The 16,561-nt window shown below is 40.7% G+C and overlaps 1 protein-coding gene across 8 annotated transcripts in view; it reads right to left on the reverse strand.

Moving 5' to 3' along the window:
- lpp (LIM domain containing preferred translocation partner in lipoma) overlaps nt 1–16,561 on the reverse strand; it is a 389,509-nt gene that overhangs the window by 244,463 nt on the left and 128,485 nt on the right. For all 8 annotated transcript variants that reach the window (XM_072572197.1, XM_072572192.1, XM_072572195.1 and 5 more), the window contains one exon: nt 12,288–12,509. In XM_072572197.1, coding sequence (XP_072428298.1) covers nt 12,288–12,498 — 211 coding nt within the window. In that variant the 5' untranslated portion in view covers nt 12,499–12,509. The remainder of the gene's footprint in view (nt 1–12,287; nt 12,510–16,561) is intronic.

Genomic DNA, 16,561 nt, shown 5'->3' on the forward strand with positions numbered 1-16,561 from the left:
AACCGAGTGGATAGCTGTTTCAAAAGGACAGCACAGTCCAAAAATACAATCATTTCTTAGGAAATACACCTGGTTAATCAGCCCATTTATAACTCCAGGATTGCGCCTCATGTCAGGTGGATGTGAAAGTTCCCATTCACAACTTGAGGAGCATAATTAGGAACATGAGTAGGCCATTCTGTTCAATGAGCCTGCTCCGTCACTTAAGGTAACCGCAGACAATTGTTGATCTGAACTCCAGTTTTCTGCCATTGAAGAGAGGACCATTGTTCCCCCAAAGTCCCCCAACCAATGTCACTGAAACAAATGTTTTGCTTATTCATTCAGTTACTGTTTGTGAGCTTCAGGGTCTCTGTATGTTTCTACATGCACTTTTGAACAAATTATATATTCTCAGATGTTTCCAGCATATAAACACAACTGTTTCTCCTACCAATGTAGATAAATTCACATTTTTCCACATTACATTCCATTTGCAATGTCCTTGTCCATTCACTAAAACTGTCTAAATCCTCCTGAAGTCGTTTTACATCTTCTCACAACACACATTTCCCATTTAGCTTTGTAGCATCCATAAATTTGGAAATGTTATGCTTGGTCTCCAACTCAAAATTATTGATTTATATTGTAAGCAGCTGGGGCCCAAGTACTGATCCATGTGGTGTCCCAGCAATCATCCTGCCAACATAAGAATGACCCATTTATTCCTACTCTCTAGTTTCTGTCTGTCAGCCAATTGTTAATCCGTGCCAGTACATTACCTCCTGTCTTATGTGCTTTAAGTTTTACAACCAGCTTCCTGTGGGGAACTTTATCAAAAGCCTTCTGAAAATCTAAATATACTATGACCATCAACTCCCCTTTATCAAATTAAAGCCAAAGAGAACACAGAAAAAGCAAGGTAAAGTCAGCACTGGGGAGCCAGAGTTATGAGGAAAGTATTGTAACACTGGGACTATTCCCTTTGCAAGATTTTAAAGATTTATACAATGGATATTTGCTTTGATAGAATGAAGTTGAGGGTTCCTTGGATCTGAACTACCACAACATCAGTGAAAGAAGGAAATGGCAAAACATGTCTGAAGAAAAGTTTCTTCAAACATGCAATGAATTTCCTCAGACAGAGAGAGCGAGAGAGAGAGAGGATGCCTTAGAGAACAGGTCATTTTTTAAAGAAAAACTCCATAAAACTTAAAGGAGAGGGAGATGGTTCAAAAAGAGGCAATGGAATTAATTAGTGGATGAATATAGGGGTAAGAGGAGAGAATGAGGCACTGCGATTAGACAAAAAGATATAGGAGCAGAATTAGGTCATTCAGCCCAGCAAGTAGCACCACTATTTGATCACAGTTGAGAAGTTTTTGAATCCCATTCTCCTGCCCTCTCCCTGTAACATTTGATCACCTTACTTATGAAAAAAAACTATCTCTGTCTTAAGTACACAAATTAGTTTGAGAATACTACAACACTCTGGGGAGACAGCAGGCTTGGGTTTTATACAGGACAATAGGTAGAGTGCAAACTAGTGGAAATAGACTGTGGGGAGAGTGTGGAGCAGTGGGTTTAGTTCAGGGAGTGACCCAGGGCTCCTTCATTCGTCACGGGTGGGGCCAATATTTATTGAGTACCCCTCTTGACTTCGAGAAGCTGGTGGTAAACTGCTTCTTGAATGACTGCAGTACATTTTAGTTGACTGACCCACAATGCCATTAACGAGGAAATTGAAACCTGTTTCGTTGTTAGGCAGATCCATGGAGTTAAAAAGGCACTTGGTCTGAATCCATCTGATCAACTGAACATTTAAAAAGAAAATTATTAGATTTTGGTTGCAGTCAGGCTTCCAAGTGGCAGGTCAGTGGATCAGATTCAGACGACTGACTATCTTCCTCTCATTGCTGTGTTCAGAGTTGTTTATTGTATATCTGGACTATGGTTCAAGAATGCAACTCCCTACTTTCTCTAGGGCAACCAGAAATAGGCAACAAATGCTGGCCCCACCAGTTATGCCTCTATCCTATGAGTGAATAAAATAATGTATATCTGCATCAGCGAACATGTCTAAGCCACTGGTCCAACCAATCTCCTGTAACAGAATTCTACTTCTTTATTTGTTAAACATTGTTTTCTTATGAACCATTGCTCTCATGACCATTGAACATTACTGTTGTGAAATAAAACAACTCAAACAGATTTAAACTTCAGGAGTTTGTACAATTTGCGGCCCAGCCTTCGGGTGAGGGATCTGGGTCATTTTTGTATTACATACAGTTTCAAAGATTCACATTTACTGAAAATTGTGTCACTTGAACTGAGCTACACTTTCTGCCCCTCAAAGAGTTGCAGAAACACAGCAAGTGGCCGGAAACCTCTTGCAACCGATAGTGTACAGGATTTTCAGGAAGAGAACTTGTATATGGTTTTATATCCTGAATTGAGTCATTACCAATGACCTCTAGTTATTTTTAGTTTTTGGAGAGAACATCCAGGAAGCGTCACTCAATGTAGCACTTTAAACATCAGAAACCGCACTGCCGTCAAAGAACAGAATAAGCTAAACCTGCCAAACCATATGGCTCAAGACTAACCCACCCTCGACTCTTCTAAAGCCAGCTGTTCAGCTCATGCCCTTTTAACCAGATCTGGTATAACAGGACCCACACCTCTGAGTATCACATCAATCATCCAACCAACCATCCAAGCCGACTAATAAACGGACCCGCAAGCCCTCATGAGGTGCCCTTTGCTTATCTGTGATTTCATCTCTGTGAGCTCTGGTTGAGTATAGCTCACAATCCTGTAACAGGACACAGCTGGTTATAGAATTCCTGACATCAGTGAATGAACAGAACATGCTTCAAAGCTGAATCCAAGTGCATTACCCACAAAAAAAATGAAGAAACTAACTCAACTTAAGGATGTCAAGGAGAAAGAATGGGCTTGCATTCATGCAATGCAATGTTGTCTCTTATCTCAAGAGGGTTGGAATATAAAAGCAGAGATGTACTACTAAGACTTTATAAAGCTCTGGTTAGGCCCCATTTGGAGTACTGTGTCCAGTTTTGGTCCCCACACCTCAGGAAGGACATACTGGCACTGGAACGTGTCCAGCGGAGGTTCACACGGATGATCCCTGGAATGACAGGTCTAGCATATGAGGAACGGCTGAGGATACTGGGATTGTATTCGTTGGAGTTTAGAAGATTAAGGGGAGATCTAATAGAGACGTACAAAATAATACATGGCTTTGAAAAGGTGGATGCTAGAAAATTGTTTCTGTTAGGCGAGGAGACTAGGACCCGTGGACACAGCCTTAGAATTAGAGGGGGTCATTTCAGAACGGAAATGCGGAGACATTTCTTCAGCCAGAGAGTGGTGGGCCTGTGGAATTCATTGCCACGGAGTGCAGTGGAAGCCGGGACGCTAAATGTCTTCAAGGCCGAGATTGATAGGTTCTTGTTGTCTAGAGGAATTAAGGGCTACGGGGAGAACGCTGGCAAGTGGAGCTGAAATGCGCATCAGCCATGATTGAATGGCGGAGTGGACTCGATGGGCCGAATGGCCTTACTTCCACTCCTATGTCTTATGGTCTTATGGTCTTATGTCACACGTCAAGATATACCAATGCACTTTACAAATTTATCAAAGTGCTACCTCAAATTCTAATATAGGAAACATGGGCAGCCACGTTCAGACCATTAAATCCCACAAAGCAAAGCAATATTTACCAAATTATGTGTTTTAATCTTATTGGTCGAGGGATAAATATTGGACAAAGAGTACCATGGGATATTTTACATTGCTCGCACTCCCTCTCTTCTGACTCTGACAGTGCAGCACTCCCTCAGTGCTGAAACATGACAATGCAGCACTCCCCAAGAAATGTCTCTCCAACAGTGTAGCACTTTCTTAGTATTGATTTTCTGACAATGAGGCACCTCCTCTGTACTGACCCTGTGACAGCAAGGCATTTCATTGGGACTGACCCTATCACAATGTAGGTCTCCCTCAAGATTAGCCCTCTGTTAGTACAGAACTCTATCAGTTACTGACCCACTGACATTTCAGCACCCTCTGAGTACTGACCCTCTGAATGGTGCTGTGTGTGACATATTTCTCATTGCTATTCACAGAAATTTGCTGGGTAAAACATATGCAATGTTTTACCCAAACTACAAGAGATCTTTTTGAAATTATTTAATATATTTCTTGTCCATGTTGGAGTGACACAGATTTTATATAAATAACAAAGATTTGTTTTGATGATTTGCAGGAAAGGCTGTGTTGAGTTGTTTGCAATTGTTTTTGGAACATGATTCATTTTTTGCAATATCTTCCATGTGTTGACATGTTGTCCTTGAGGGGATTCCTCCAGAAAGGGGGACATCTATCGCCAGCAAGGCATTAGCAAGCTGGAATCTCCAGCTCTTTAATTGAAGGCAATGAGTCTCACTGACTTTAGATCACTGGAACAAAAAGAATAAATGGCCTGTGCTGACACCATGATTACCACTTGGCAGTGTCCCAATGCCTCAAGAGCTGAAATTCCTTTTTAACCAAAGAAATTCTCACAGATGTAATGAGCTCAATTTAAAATGAGCGTTTCTATCCTGTTTATTTTCTAAGGGCACAATGAACTCCCAGCCTCAATTGTCAGTACGTTTCTCCATAGCTTCACTTCCCTGAAAACATAAACCATTTTATTCATTTCATATCATCCTCATGCAGTTGTTAAGGTGACCGTGAATTACTTCTCCATCTAGTGACCTGATTACAGTAATTAAGGGATAGTTTTGCACCCAGCATCTTGCCTCAGAGCCAACACAAACACATGTAATCAACCCTCATATTGACTGAGCACAGTGAATGGCTGTGAAATGGGCATGCAGTACACAACACTACACTACCTGACAGCTGCACACTCTTATATAAACAGTATCTGAACTCCTTTCACCTTGTGCTGACATCTCAGAGTGAGCATTAATGCTAACAGACTGAAGATATCTTGGCGAGGTTTCAGGAAAACACTTTCAGTTCAAGTGAACAGTGCATTCAATTTATTAAATATCTTTTGGATGTGGAATTAAACAGAGAACTTGCCTGCCCTCTCGGCTGTATGTAAAAGATCCCACAGGCATAATTGCAAAGAAGAGCTGGAGAGTTCTCCCTTACTCCAGGGCTGGTGTTGGTTGAGGGAAAAACATGATTGAAACATGATTGTCTGGTCATGTTTACATTGTTGCTGCTGGGATTTTGCGGTGAGCAAAATGTCTGCCACACTTGCTCCTCATTATTGGGATCATCCCACTAGGGAAATGCAAGCGTTATTCATCCAAATGCTCAAAATGTTCAAAAAGTGCCCCCTTGTATGTTGGGTTCAAATGTACAAAATAAATTGTGATTAATTGCAGAACTGGGAGCCAGTCTCCCTGTGCAGAGTTAAAGTATTAGCTGCACTGTTTACATGTAAATAGACAATGCACTAATGTGGTCTGTGTCAGACAACTTTCAGCACTCTTAACACCCAGGAACATGAATATAAGCCAACATTACTGAGCAACCATGCTATAATTAGATCACTCTTTGTTAGATGATATCTTCCATTATTTGACTCCAACAATCTAAAGGGTGATCGATAAAGGAGTAAACTCAAGATCATTTAGAATCGTCATTGTTCCAATGTGAATGAGAAAGTGTGGGAAACATGATATAATGTTACAGGACTGGTAATCCAAATACCACCAAAGGAAACTTAAATGCAATTAATTAAAGAGAAGAGACATTTTATTGAATGTTTTTGTCTTGCAAACATCAGGACAAATGCAAGAAAACCAAATTTCAAAGGCAGCAACAATTCCACTGCATGAAAAAGATGGTTTGCTATGACACAAATGAGCAATGTATGTCCGACTTGAAAACTCATATCAAATATTCCTTAAACTGTATGCATTAGGAAGAGTACTGACCATACTCAACCGTCCCTTGCTTGCAAAATTTGGGACTTAATGTCTAATGCTAAAGATGTGATCCCACAATCAGGCTGAACAATCCCAAATGTGTCAAGAGTCATGCCAACAGATGATTATTGGAGATTATCAATCACACTTAGAGTACTGTTCATTTACATTTGCCAAAAGTGCATATAATCCTACAGAGAGAGCTATTATATAGAAGCTGAAAAAAAGCACATAACTATACCTTTAATTAATGAAACAAAATCACGTGGGACTTTAGAGCCCTTGTACATTCACAACACCTTGACCAATCCAAGTTAATTTACGAACCAGTCAACACCTTTTTCATGCAATGTAAGTTCTTGCTCCCCATGAAATTTGGCATTTTTGCATCTATCCCGATGAGTGCAAGACAAAAAGCTACACCTCTATGTCTTTATCAAACAATACTAAAGCATTATTCCATGAGGCGATTAGTCGAGTAGATCGAGAACAAAAATCTCAGTAACAATGACTACAGATACATTTTGACAAAAATCCATCTATTCAATAATAGCCTTAGGATTGAAAATCTGTCATTCTTATCTCGTCAGACCTACACTCCAGACAAAAAGCAATAAAGAAAAGTTAAGGTCAATTCAATAGAGCAATCTCTTTAAAAAAAAGAGAAAGATGAAAGAAGGTTGAGGAAAAGATGGCAAGCGGTAGGGAGGAAGGACAGCAGAATGTAGAGAGAGAGAAAAAAACAGAACAATAAACAAGCAGTGAAAAATCCAAAGATGCTTCTCAGGAATACGATCCAACAAAATTTGGCACTGAATTGTTGGGAAGCTGTTAGTACAGGTAAGTAAAATGTGCTCAAAGACAGGCGACCAACCCTTACAAAATAAACGAAGGGACACTGACAATAGGGCCAGTGAGGTGAGGGGAAAGCTGGTGGCCAGGTAGCAAATGATGGTGGGAGGTTGGTAATTATATTTCACAATCAGAGGGAGATCCTGAGAGAATATTAGTGCTGTGGGGCTGGAGGAGACTACAAAGGCAGGGAAGAATGAGGTTATGGATGGATTTGAAAACAAGGAAGAGACTTTTAAATGTGATTATCTTGGGAATCAGCTGCCAATGTGTCAGAACAGAAGGAGATGAGACAGAGGAAAGTGTACAAGGGACGGCATATCTTTCCAATGTTAGTACAAACTGAAATGAAAGTCTGACACTGCTATACAGCTGAACTGTCAGGAGAGTTTTGCAACTTGTAAAAATCAAGTGGTGGACATTTTTAACTGCAAGACTTTGATAAGGGATAGCATTACAGCTGTACTCTGGAAGGATATTCCCGAAAATACATCCAGGGAAGTTATTTGGGTTGAACTGAGAAATAAGGAAGAGATGATCACCTTATTGGTATTGTATGATAGACCCCTAATAATCTGAGGGGAAATTGAGAAACAGATTTGTAAGGAGATCTCAGTTTTCTGTAAGAATAATAGGGAAGTTATGGTCGGGGATTTTAACTTTCCAAACACAGACTACGACTGCCATTGCGTTAAGGGTTTACATGGAGAGGAATTTGTTAAGTGTGTACAAGAAAATGTTTTGATTTAATATGTAGATGTACCTACTCGAGAAGGTGCAAAACTTGACCTACTCTTGGGAAATGAGGCAGGGCAGGTGACTGAGGTGTCAGTGGGGGAGCAGTTTGAGGCCAGCGACCACAATTCTATTAGTTTTAAAATAGCGATGGAACAGGATAGATCAGATCTAAAAGTTGAAGTTCTAAACTGGAGGAAGGCTAATTTTGGTGGTATTAGACAAGAACGTTCAAAAGCTGATTGGGGGCAGATATTCACAGGTAAGGGGACGGTTGGAAAATGGGAAGCCTTCAGAAATGAGATTACGAGAGTCCAGAGAAAGTATATTGCTGTTAGGATAAAAGGGAAGGCTGGTAGGTATAGGAAATGCTGGATGACTGAAGAAATTGAGGGTTTGGTTAAGAAAAAGAAGAAAGCATATGTCAGGCATAGACAGGATAGATCAAATGAATCCTTAGAACAGTATAAAGGCAGTAGAAGTATACTTAAGAGGGAAATCAGGAGGGCAAAAAGGGGACATGAGACAGCTTTGGCAAATAGAGTTAAGGAGGATCCAAAGGGATTTTACAAATACATTAAGGACAAAAGGGTGACTAGGGAGAGAACAGGGCCCCTCAAAGATCAGCAAGGCCGCCTTTGTGTGGAGCCGCAGGAGATGGGGGAGATACTAAATGAGTATTTTGCATTAGTGTTTACTGTGGAAAATTATATTGAAGATATGGAATGTAGGGAAGTCGATTGTGACATCTTGAAAAATGTCTTTATTACACAGGAGGAAATGCTGGATATCTTGAAACACATAATAGTGGATAAATCCCCAGCACCTGATCAGGTCTACCCTAGAACTGTGTCAGAAGCTCGGGAGGTGATTGCTGGGCCCCTTGCTGCGATATTTGTATCATCGATAATCACAGGTGAGATGCCGGAAGAGTGGAGGTTGGCTAACATGGTGCCGATATTTAAGAAAGATGGTAAGGACAAGCCAGGGAACTATAGACTGGTGAGCCTGACGTCGGTGGTGGGCAAGTTGTTAGGGAATCCTGAGAGACAGGATGGACATACATTTGGAAAGGCAAGGATTGATTAGGGATAGTCAACATGACTTTATGCATGGGAAATCATATCTCACAAACCTAATTGAGTTTTTTGAAGAAGTAACAAAGAGGATTGATGAGGGCAGAGAGGTGATAGTGACAAGGTTTGACAAGGTTTCCTATGGAAGGCTGGTTAGCAGAGTTAGATCTCATGAAATATAGGGAAAACAAGCCATTCGGATGCAGAACTGGCTCAAAGGTAGAAGACAGAGGGTGATGGTGAAGGGTTGGTTTTCAGACTGGAGGTCTGTGACCAGTGGAGTGCCACAAGGATCGGTGCTGGGTCTTCTACTTTTCATCATTTATATAAATGACTTGGATGTGAGCATAAGAGGTATAATTAGTAAGTTTGCAGATGACACCAAAATTGGAGGTGTAGTGGACAGTGAAGAAGGTTACCTCAAATTACAACAGGATCTTGATAAGATAAGCCAATGGGCTGAGAAGTGGCAGATGGAATTTAATTTAGAGAAGTGTGAGGTGCTGCATTTTGGGAAGGCAAATCTTAGCAAAACTTATACACTTCATGGTAAGGTTCTCAGGAGTGTTGCTGAACAAAGAGACCTTGGAATGCAGGTTCATAGCTCCTTGGAAGTGGAGTCGCAGGTAGATAGGATAGTGAAGAAGGTGTTTGGTATGCTTTCCTTTATTGGTCAGAGTAGGGAGTACAGGAGTTTGGAGGTCATGTTGTGACTGTATGGGACATTGGTTAGGCCACTTTTGGAATATTGCATGCAAATCTGGTCTCCTTCCTATTGGAAGGATGATGTGAAACTTGAAAGGGTTCAGAAAATATTTACAAGGATATTGCCAGGGTTGGAGGATTTGAGTTGTAGAGAGTGGTTGAATTGGCTGGGGCTGTTTTCGCTAGAGCATCAGAGGCTAATGGGTGACCTCAAGGAAGAATGCCTAAAATAACAAGGAAAAGTCAGTGAAATGGTACTGAGCAAATTGCTACTTCAAAGTGCGAGGAAACATGGAGATACTCACATCAAAATGGCAGGCACGTTGTTACTAAAGTATAGACAGACAGATGGTGAGTCAGAGAGCACAAACATATACAAAAATAGAAGAGATGTTTATAAAATCATGAGGGGGCATGGATACGATAAATAGACAAAGTTTCTTCCCTGGGGTGGGGGTGTCCCGAACCAGAGGGCGTAGGTTTGGGGTGAGAGGGGAAAGCTATTAAAAAAACCTTAAGGGGCAACTTTTTCACTCAGAGGGTGGTACGTGTATGGAACGAGCTGCCAGAAGAAATGGTAGAGGCAGGTACAATTGCAGCATTTAAAAGGCATTTGGATGGGTATATGAATAGGAAGGGTTTGGAGGGATATCAGCAGGGTGCTGGCAGATGGAACTAGATTGGGTTGGGATATCTGGTAGGCATGGACGGGTTGGACCGAAGGGTCAGTTTCCGTGCTGTACATCTCTATGACTCAATGATTCTACAATGTTACTGTTTGAGAAGTATAGTCAATCAGAAAACCTTTCTTTTCTCTGTCATTTGTTAAAGTTAAGTGTGCACACAAGCAAATAATTGTTTTGGGGGAATTACAAACCTGGTGTCAATTGCTTTTGTCCTGAAGTGCTGTCAGTCATGAAAATTGGTCTTTGCGGTGGTATTTACACATTTTATGAGCCATGGGCATAATTATCAGCAAATCTTTTCCAGTTTACTAGTAACTCGAGAGAGAAAGGAAGAAAGAAAGAGACAGGTGGAGCAAAATTAATAAAAATTACACAGCAGAGAAAATGGGAGAGAAGACCAGATGTTACCAGAGAGATGTGGAGCAGCAGATAGACAAAGATGATGAGATACAGATGGTGAGATGAGGGAAAGGAAGGATCAAGAGAAGAGGATGGAACATAAAAGAAGGGGTGAAAAGGGGAGAAAGAGAGAAATTCAAAGGCAAAGTGGAAGAGAGACGATGGACAGAGAAATTGTCCAATCATCTAAGACAGAGGAATTATAAAAGAGGGAGAGAATTGGGGCAATGATGATGTTTGATTACATCAGGAAATTCTGTAGGGCTCTTCATTGATTTTAATGATGTATAATGATTGGGGAAGTTGGTGAAACAACGTTGAGAGGGGATTTGCTAGATTTATTCAGAATCTTGAGAGATTTGGGACAGCATATTTGGGAGAAACTCTTCACATTGTTGGAATCAACAATAACAAGACAGGGAACTAATTTAAGGTCATTTATAAAGTGAGCAATGACGACACAAGGAAAAGCTGTTCACACATGGCAAGTGGTTAGCATCTGGAATGCATTGTGGTAATGGAGGTGGTGGCACAGTGGCAATGTCAGTAGCCTAGCAATCCAGAACCCCGGAGTAATGTTCAGAGGACAAGGATTCAAACTCCGCCATGAGTGACTATTGTAAAAACCATTTGGTTCACTGACTTCCTTCAGGGAAGAAAATCTGCCAGCTTTACCTGGCCCAGCCTACATGTCATGTGCTTCCCCATTAACTGCCCTCTGAATAATTAGAGACGGGCAAGAGACTGTTAGTCTAACCATTAACACCCACAAGCCAAAAACAAACAGAAAAAAAGACGGGTTTAATCCTGGCTTACATGAGTGAAATTAATCTAGAAGGGAAGAATGCCTAAAATAATAGGGAAAAGTCAGAGAAATGGTACTGAGCAAATTACTACTTCAGAGTGCGAGGAAACATGAAGTTACTCACATCAAAATGGCAGGCACATTGTTACTAAAGCACAGACAGACAGATGGTGAGTCCCAGGGCACAAACATACACAAAAAATAAAAAAAGAGAGATTTCGTGATAGATTTACATCTAGAGAGTGGAAAAGACAAAGACAGAGATAAAAAGAGTTACGCATAACCACAGTTCGAAGTGTGCAGTATAAAACTGACACATCTCAAGCTGAGCAAGACTGGATGCTCTGATGGCTACATCTTTGAAAGCTGAAAGGCATCAGAAAGGAGACACCAAAACCACAACATTTCAAACATCCTTTCACAGGCTTCCTAGGTATTTGCTTACGCAGCCACTGATTGCATGAATTGGGTTGACCGTCTAATCCAGTAAAAGGAACTTCACACCCAAACCAAGATTATACAGCACAGATAAGCTGAAATGAAGACCATGTATATAGCCATCAGAGCCTACTGTGATTTACAAAACAGAAACCATTAAAAGAGTTAATTATCCTGCACTCAGCATCTTATACATGCACTCACTTCAACTTCGACGCTCAGTAGCAACAGTATTTACCATTTACAAGATGCACTGCAGAATTCACCAAAGCTCCTTAGCAGTGACTTTCAAATCACTAAAAAGACAAGGCAGAAGATACATCAAAACATCACCACCACCTGTACGTTCACCTCCAAGTCTCTCAACAAACATATTTGGAAATATGTCACCATTCTTTCAGTGCCACTAGGTCAAAATCCTGGATCTTCCTTCCTAACAGCAAACCTACAAAAAAAATGGATTGTAGGCAGCTCAATACCACCTTTCCAAGAGCTACTAGGGATAGGCAATAAATTCTGGTGCAGCCAATGATTTTCATAGCAAAGAATGAAGAAACATACACCTAACTTGCAGCGACATCAGGTTTGTATGCCATACATGCATTTTTATAGTAGATTTGAATTCTGTTCAACTTACTTTCAGTTTGCACCTGTCCCAGGGGCTGTCCATTCTGTTTGTAGGGATTAAACTTGGGTTTTGGAGCCACCACAGGTGCAAATTTCTTTGGAGCTTGTTGAGTCGATATGGAGATACTGGGTGTGGCAATTGATGCCATGGTTTCCATTCGAGCTGGTACATGCCCAGAGTCATCAGTCTGCCATGGGGTCAGCCAAGTTGGATTGGACATTATTTACCAATCTAAAACAAAGCAGATTGAAGTAAGAGATTATTCACTGTGAGGAAAGCTTTAATCTCAATTAGAAGCTCATGCGGCACCAAACATGTTACAGCAACAGCACTTCTTCCTATGAATAGGCCATTCAGTCCATTCAACATGATCCAGCACCCTAAACCTATCAACATGTCACATCAAAGCCTCCTAAGGGTGTCAGCTGTGTGAGTCACAAATTTTCACAGTGAACACTGTTAGCACAGAACTCCATGGTGACATGCCAGTGTATTGTCAGATGCACAGTTTTTCAGATGAGGTCTTACACTGTGTCTCCAGCTATTTGTTTTGGTGAACATAAAGGAACCCAGATTACGACTTCAAAGAAAAGTAGGGGAGTTCTCCTGTGGTCCTGGCAATATTTATCCTCCAATCAATATCATGAAAAAGAATTATTTATCATTATCATGTAGGCATTTGTGGGAGTTTGCTGTGTACATTTTGCCTTCTGTGACAGTAAGACCACTGTAAAACTAAACGATTAACTGTAAAGCACTCTCAGGTGGCCAGTGGATATCCAAGGTGCAATATAAATGCAAGCCCTTCTTTTCTCCAGGAGCACTAACCTCATTCGCTCAACCAGAATCCAACACTTTTGTATGAACCACTTTCCAGCTCTAACATTGACCTTCAGCTCACTGCCAAATCCCTGCCAAAATGCAGTCTTCCAGATTTATTTTTTCAATCCCTTTTAGTTACTTTTACATCTGACAGTTGAGTTCTCTGTCTCTTTTATTAATGTCTCTGTATCTTTTCTTTAAACCAGTCGACTATGTGGCCAAATGCATCTGTAATTCCATTTACAAATTTACTGACGACACCGCCGTTGTGGGTCGGATCTCAAACAGAGTACAGGAACAAGACAGACAGCTTAGTGGCATGGTGTAAAGACAACAGTCTCTCCCTCAAAGTCAGAAAAATGAAGGAGCTGGCCATTGACTTCAGGAAGCGGAGTGGAGGATATGCTGTATCAACAGTGCTGAGACGAAGGTGATCGAGAGGTCCAAGTTCTTAAGGGTAAGTCACAGAATCATAGAATCCCTACAGTGTGGAAACAGGCCCCTTGGCCAAACAAATCCACACTGACCCTCTGAAGAGTATCTCACCCAAACCCATTTCCTTACCCTATTACTCTACATTTACCCCTGACTAATGCACCTAACCTACACATCCCTGAACACTATGGGCAATTTAGCATGGCCAATTCACTTAACTTGCACATCTTTGGACTGGGGAAGGAAACCAGAGCACACGGAGGGAACCTATACAGACACAGGGAGAATGTGCAAACCCCACACAGTCACCTGAGGCTGGAATCGAACCTGGGTCCCTGGCACTGTTAGGCAGCAGTGCTAACCATTGAACTACCATGCCACCCATATTGGTAAATATCACTAATGACCTATTCTGGTCCATCCACATCAATACTACAGTCAAGAAAGCAGACCAACGACTCTACTTTCTCAGAAGGCTAAGGAAGTTCTGCATGTCCACATTGACTCTTATTAACTTTTATAAATGCACCACAGAAAGCATTCTATCTGGATGCATCATAGCTTGGTATGGCAACCGGTCTGCCCAAGACCACAAGAAATTACACAGAGTTGTGAACACAGCCCAGCCCATCATGCAAACCATTGACTCTGTCCATGCCTCCCATTGCCTCAGGAAAGCAGTCAACATAATCAAAGATCCCTCCCACCCCATTATACTCTCTTCCACCCTCTTCCATCAGGCAGAAGATACAAAAGTTTGAAAACACATACCAACAGATTCTTCCCTGCTTGTTATCAAACTTATGAATCAACCTCTCATATATTAGAGTTGATTTTTCTCTGCACCTTCTCAGTACTTGTAACACTACATTCTGAATTCCATTCCATTACCCAGATGCACTAATGGAAGGTATGATTTGTCTGGTTAGCACACAAAACAATACTTTTCACTGTATCTCAGTACATGTGACAATAATAAATCAAATCAAATCAAATCAATGGATGGAAGTGTTGGAGGTAAGGTTTTAAGCAGAGAAGTATGAAGTGATTTATTTTAATCAGAAAAGCAGGGAAAAACAATATAAATAAAGGCTACAATTCTAAATAGCAAAGGGACCTGGGTGTATGTTAACATAGATCACTAAGGGTGGCAGGACAGGTTAAGAAGTTATCTGGGATCTTCAGCTTTATACAAAAAGGTATAGAATACAGGCACAAAACCATATATAACACTGGTTCAGCCTCAACTAGAACATTGCTATTCTCAGCCCCACATGAGGAAGGATTTAAATTATCAGCGAGAGCAGAATGCAATCAAGTATAGTTCAACGGATGAGAAATGTCAGTGATGAGGATAAACTGGAGAATTTGAGACTGTGGAGAAATTGGAGAAATTGGAGAAGAGAAGGCTGAGAGGTGATTTGGTCAAGGTGTTCAAAATCATGAGGAGTCTGGACAGACTCGATAGGAACAGTTCCTATTGGTGGTGGTATCAAAGATGGGAGAACACTGACTAAGACTAATTGACAACAGAATTAACAGGAAAATGAGGGAAAACCTTTTTCCTCACCAGTTAGTAGTTAGGGTCTAGAATGTGCTGCTTGAAAGGGTAGCAGGGAAGTGGTATGAGATGAGTTTCTCCAACAGACAGCATCCCCAGACAAATGGCTTCCACTTGCTCTGTGCTTTTACATGCCACATTGTCTTTCTCTCATTCTAACTGTCTGCCCATCAAGATATAAGCTTAGGGTCTGGGATAGAGGTCCATTAACATAGTGAATCCAACTCGTGATAGCCTTTCACCAATTGATAAACTAAAATCTACCTACTTTCACCTTAAAAATATTCAAAACTCTGCTTTCAGCAGAAGAGTTCCAATGATTGACAACCCTTGCTTTAACTCCGTATTAAATGGGTGACCCCCGATTTTTAAGCAGCAGTACCTAGCTCTGACTTCTCCCAGAAGGGGAAACACCCTCTCTCACATCTAATATCTCAGGATCTTCTATGTTTCAATCAAGTTGGCACTGACTCTTCTACACTTCAGCAGGTAGGGATCTAGCCTGTCCAACTTTTCCTTATAAGACAAGTCTCTCAATTCAGGAATTAATTTAGTCGACCTGAGTTGAAACATCTTTAATGTATTTTCATCATTCTCTTACAGAAAATTATGAATACTGTACACAGAACTCCAGCTGCGGTCTTAGTAGTGCCTTGTATAACTTTACTATTTTTGTATTCAAACCACTCAAATAAATAACATTCTATTAATTTTTCTATTTACTTGCTGTATTTGCATACTAACCTTTTTGGATTCATGCACAACAGCCCCCAGGTCCATTTTCCAAGCTCTGCAATATCTCACTATTTAGGCAATCTTTGTTATACTTCCTGCCAAAATGGACAATTTCACAATTTCCTACTGTACTCTTCATTTTTTTTGTCACAGGTTTCTTATGCCAATCTCTTCACAACTTCCTTTCCTACTTATCTTTGTGTCATCAGCAAATTTGGAAACCATTTCTTCCATCCCTTTATCTTAATTCAGATAAATTGTAAAGAGATGAGCTCCCAGCACTGATCCCTGCTGCACATGACTTATTACATCTTACCAATCTGAATAAAAAGATATTGATGCTTACTCGCTGCTTCCTGTCAACCAACTTCTATCCATGCCAATATGGTACTTCCTCTATCATGAGCTTCTATTTTCCACAATACTCTTTGATGTGGCACTTTATCAAATACTTTTCAAAACATAAGTACACCACATTCATCACATAACTACAATAGAATATAGTTAAATACATTTTTTTCACAAAATCATGTCAACGCTGTCTGATTACCTTGAATTTAACCAAGTGCTCTGTTAGAACTTATTTAATAATAGCTTCTAATGTTTTTCCCTTTGACAGATGTTCGAAGAGGCCTTTGTAATGGCTACCAGATCATATTTACTCATTGCTTCATTAAATGGGTGACCCCCGATTTTTAAGCAGCATTACCTAGCTCTGACTTCTCCCAGA

Source organism: Chiloscyllium punctatum, chromosome 6 (genome assembly GCF_047496795.1).
Source record: "Chiloscyllium punctatum isolate Juve2018m chromosome 6, sChiPun1.3, whole genome shotgun sequence".
Classification (NCBI taxonomy): domain Eukaryota; kingdom Metazoa; phylum Chordata; class Chondrichthyes; order Orectolobiformes; family Hemiscylliidae; genus Chiloscyllium; species Chiloscyllium punctatum.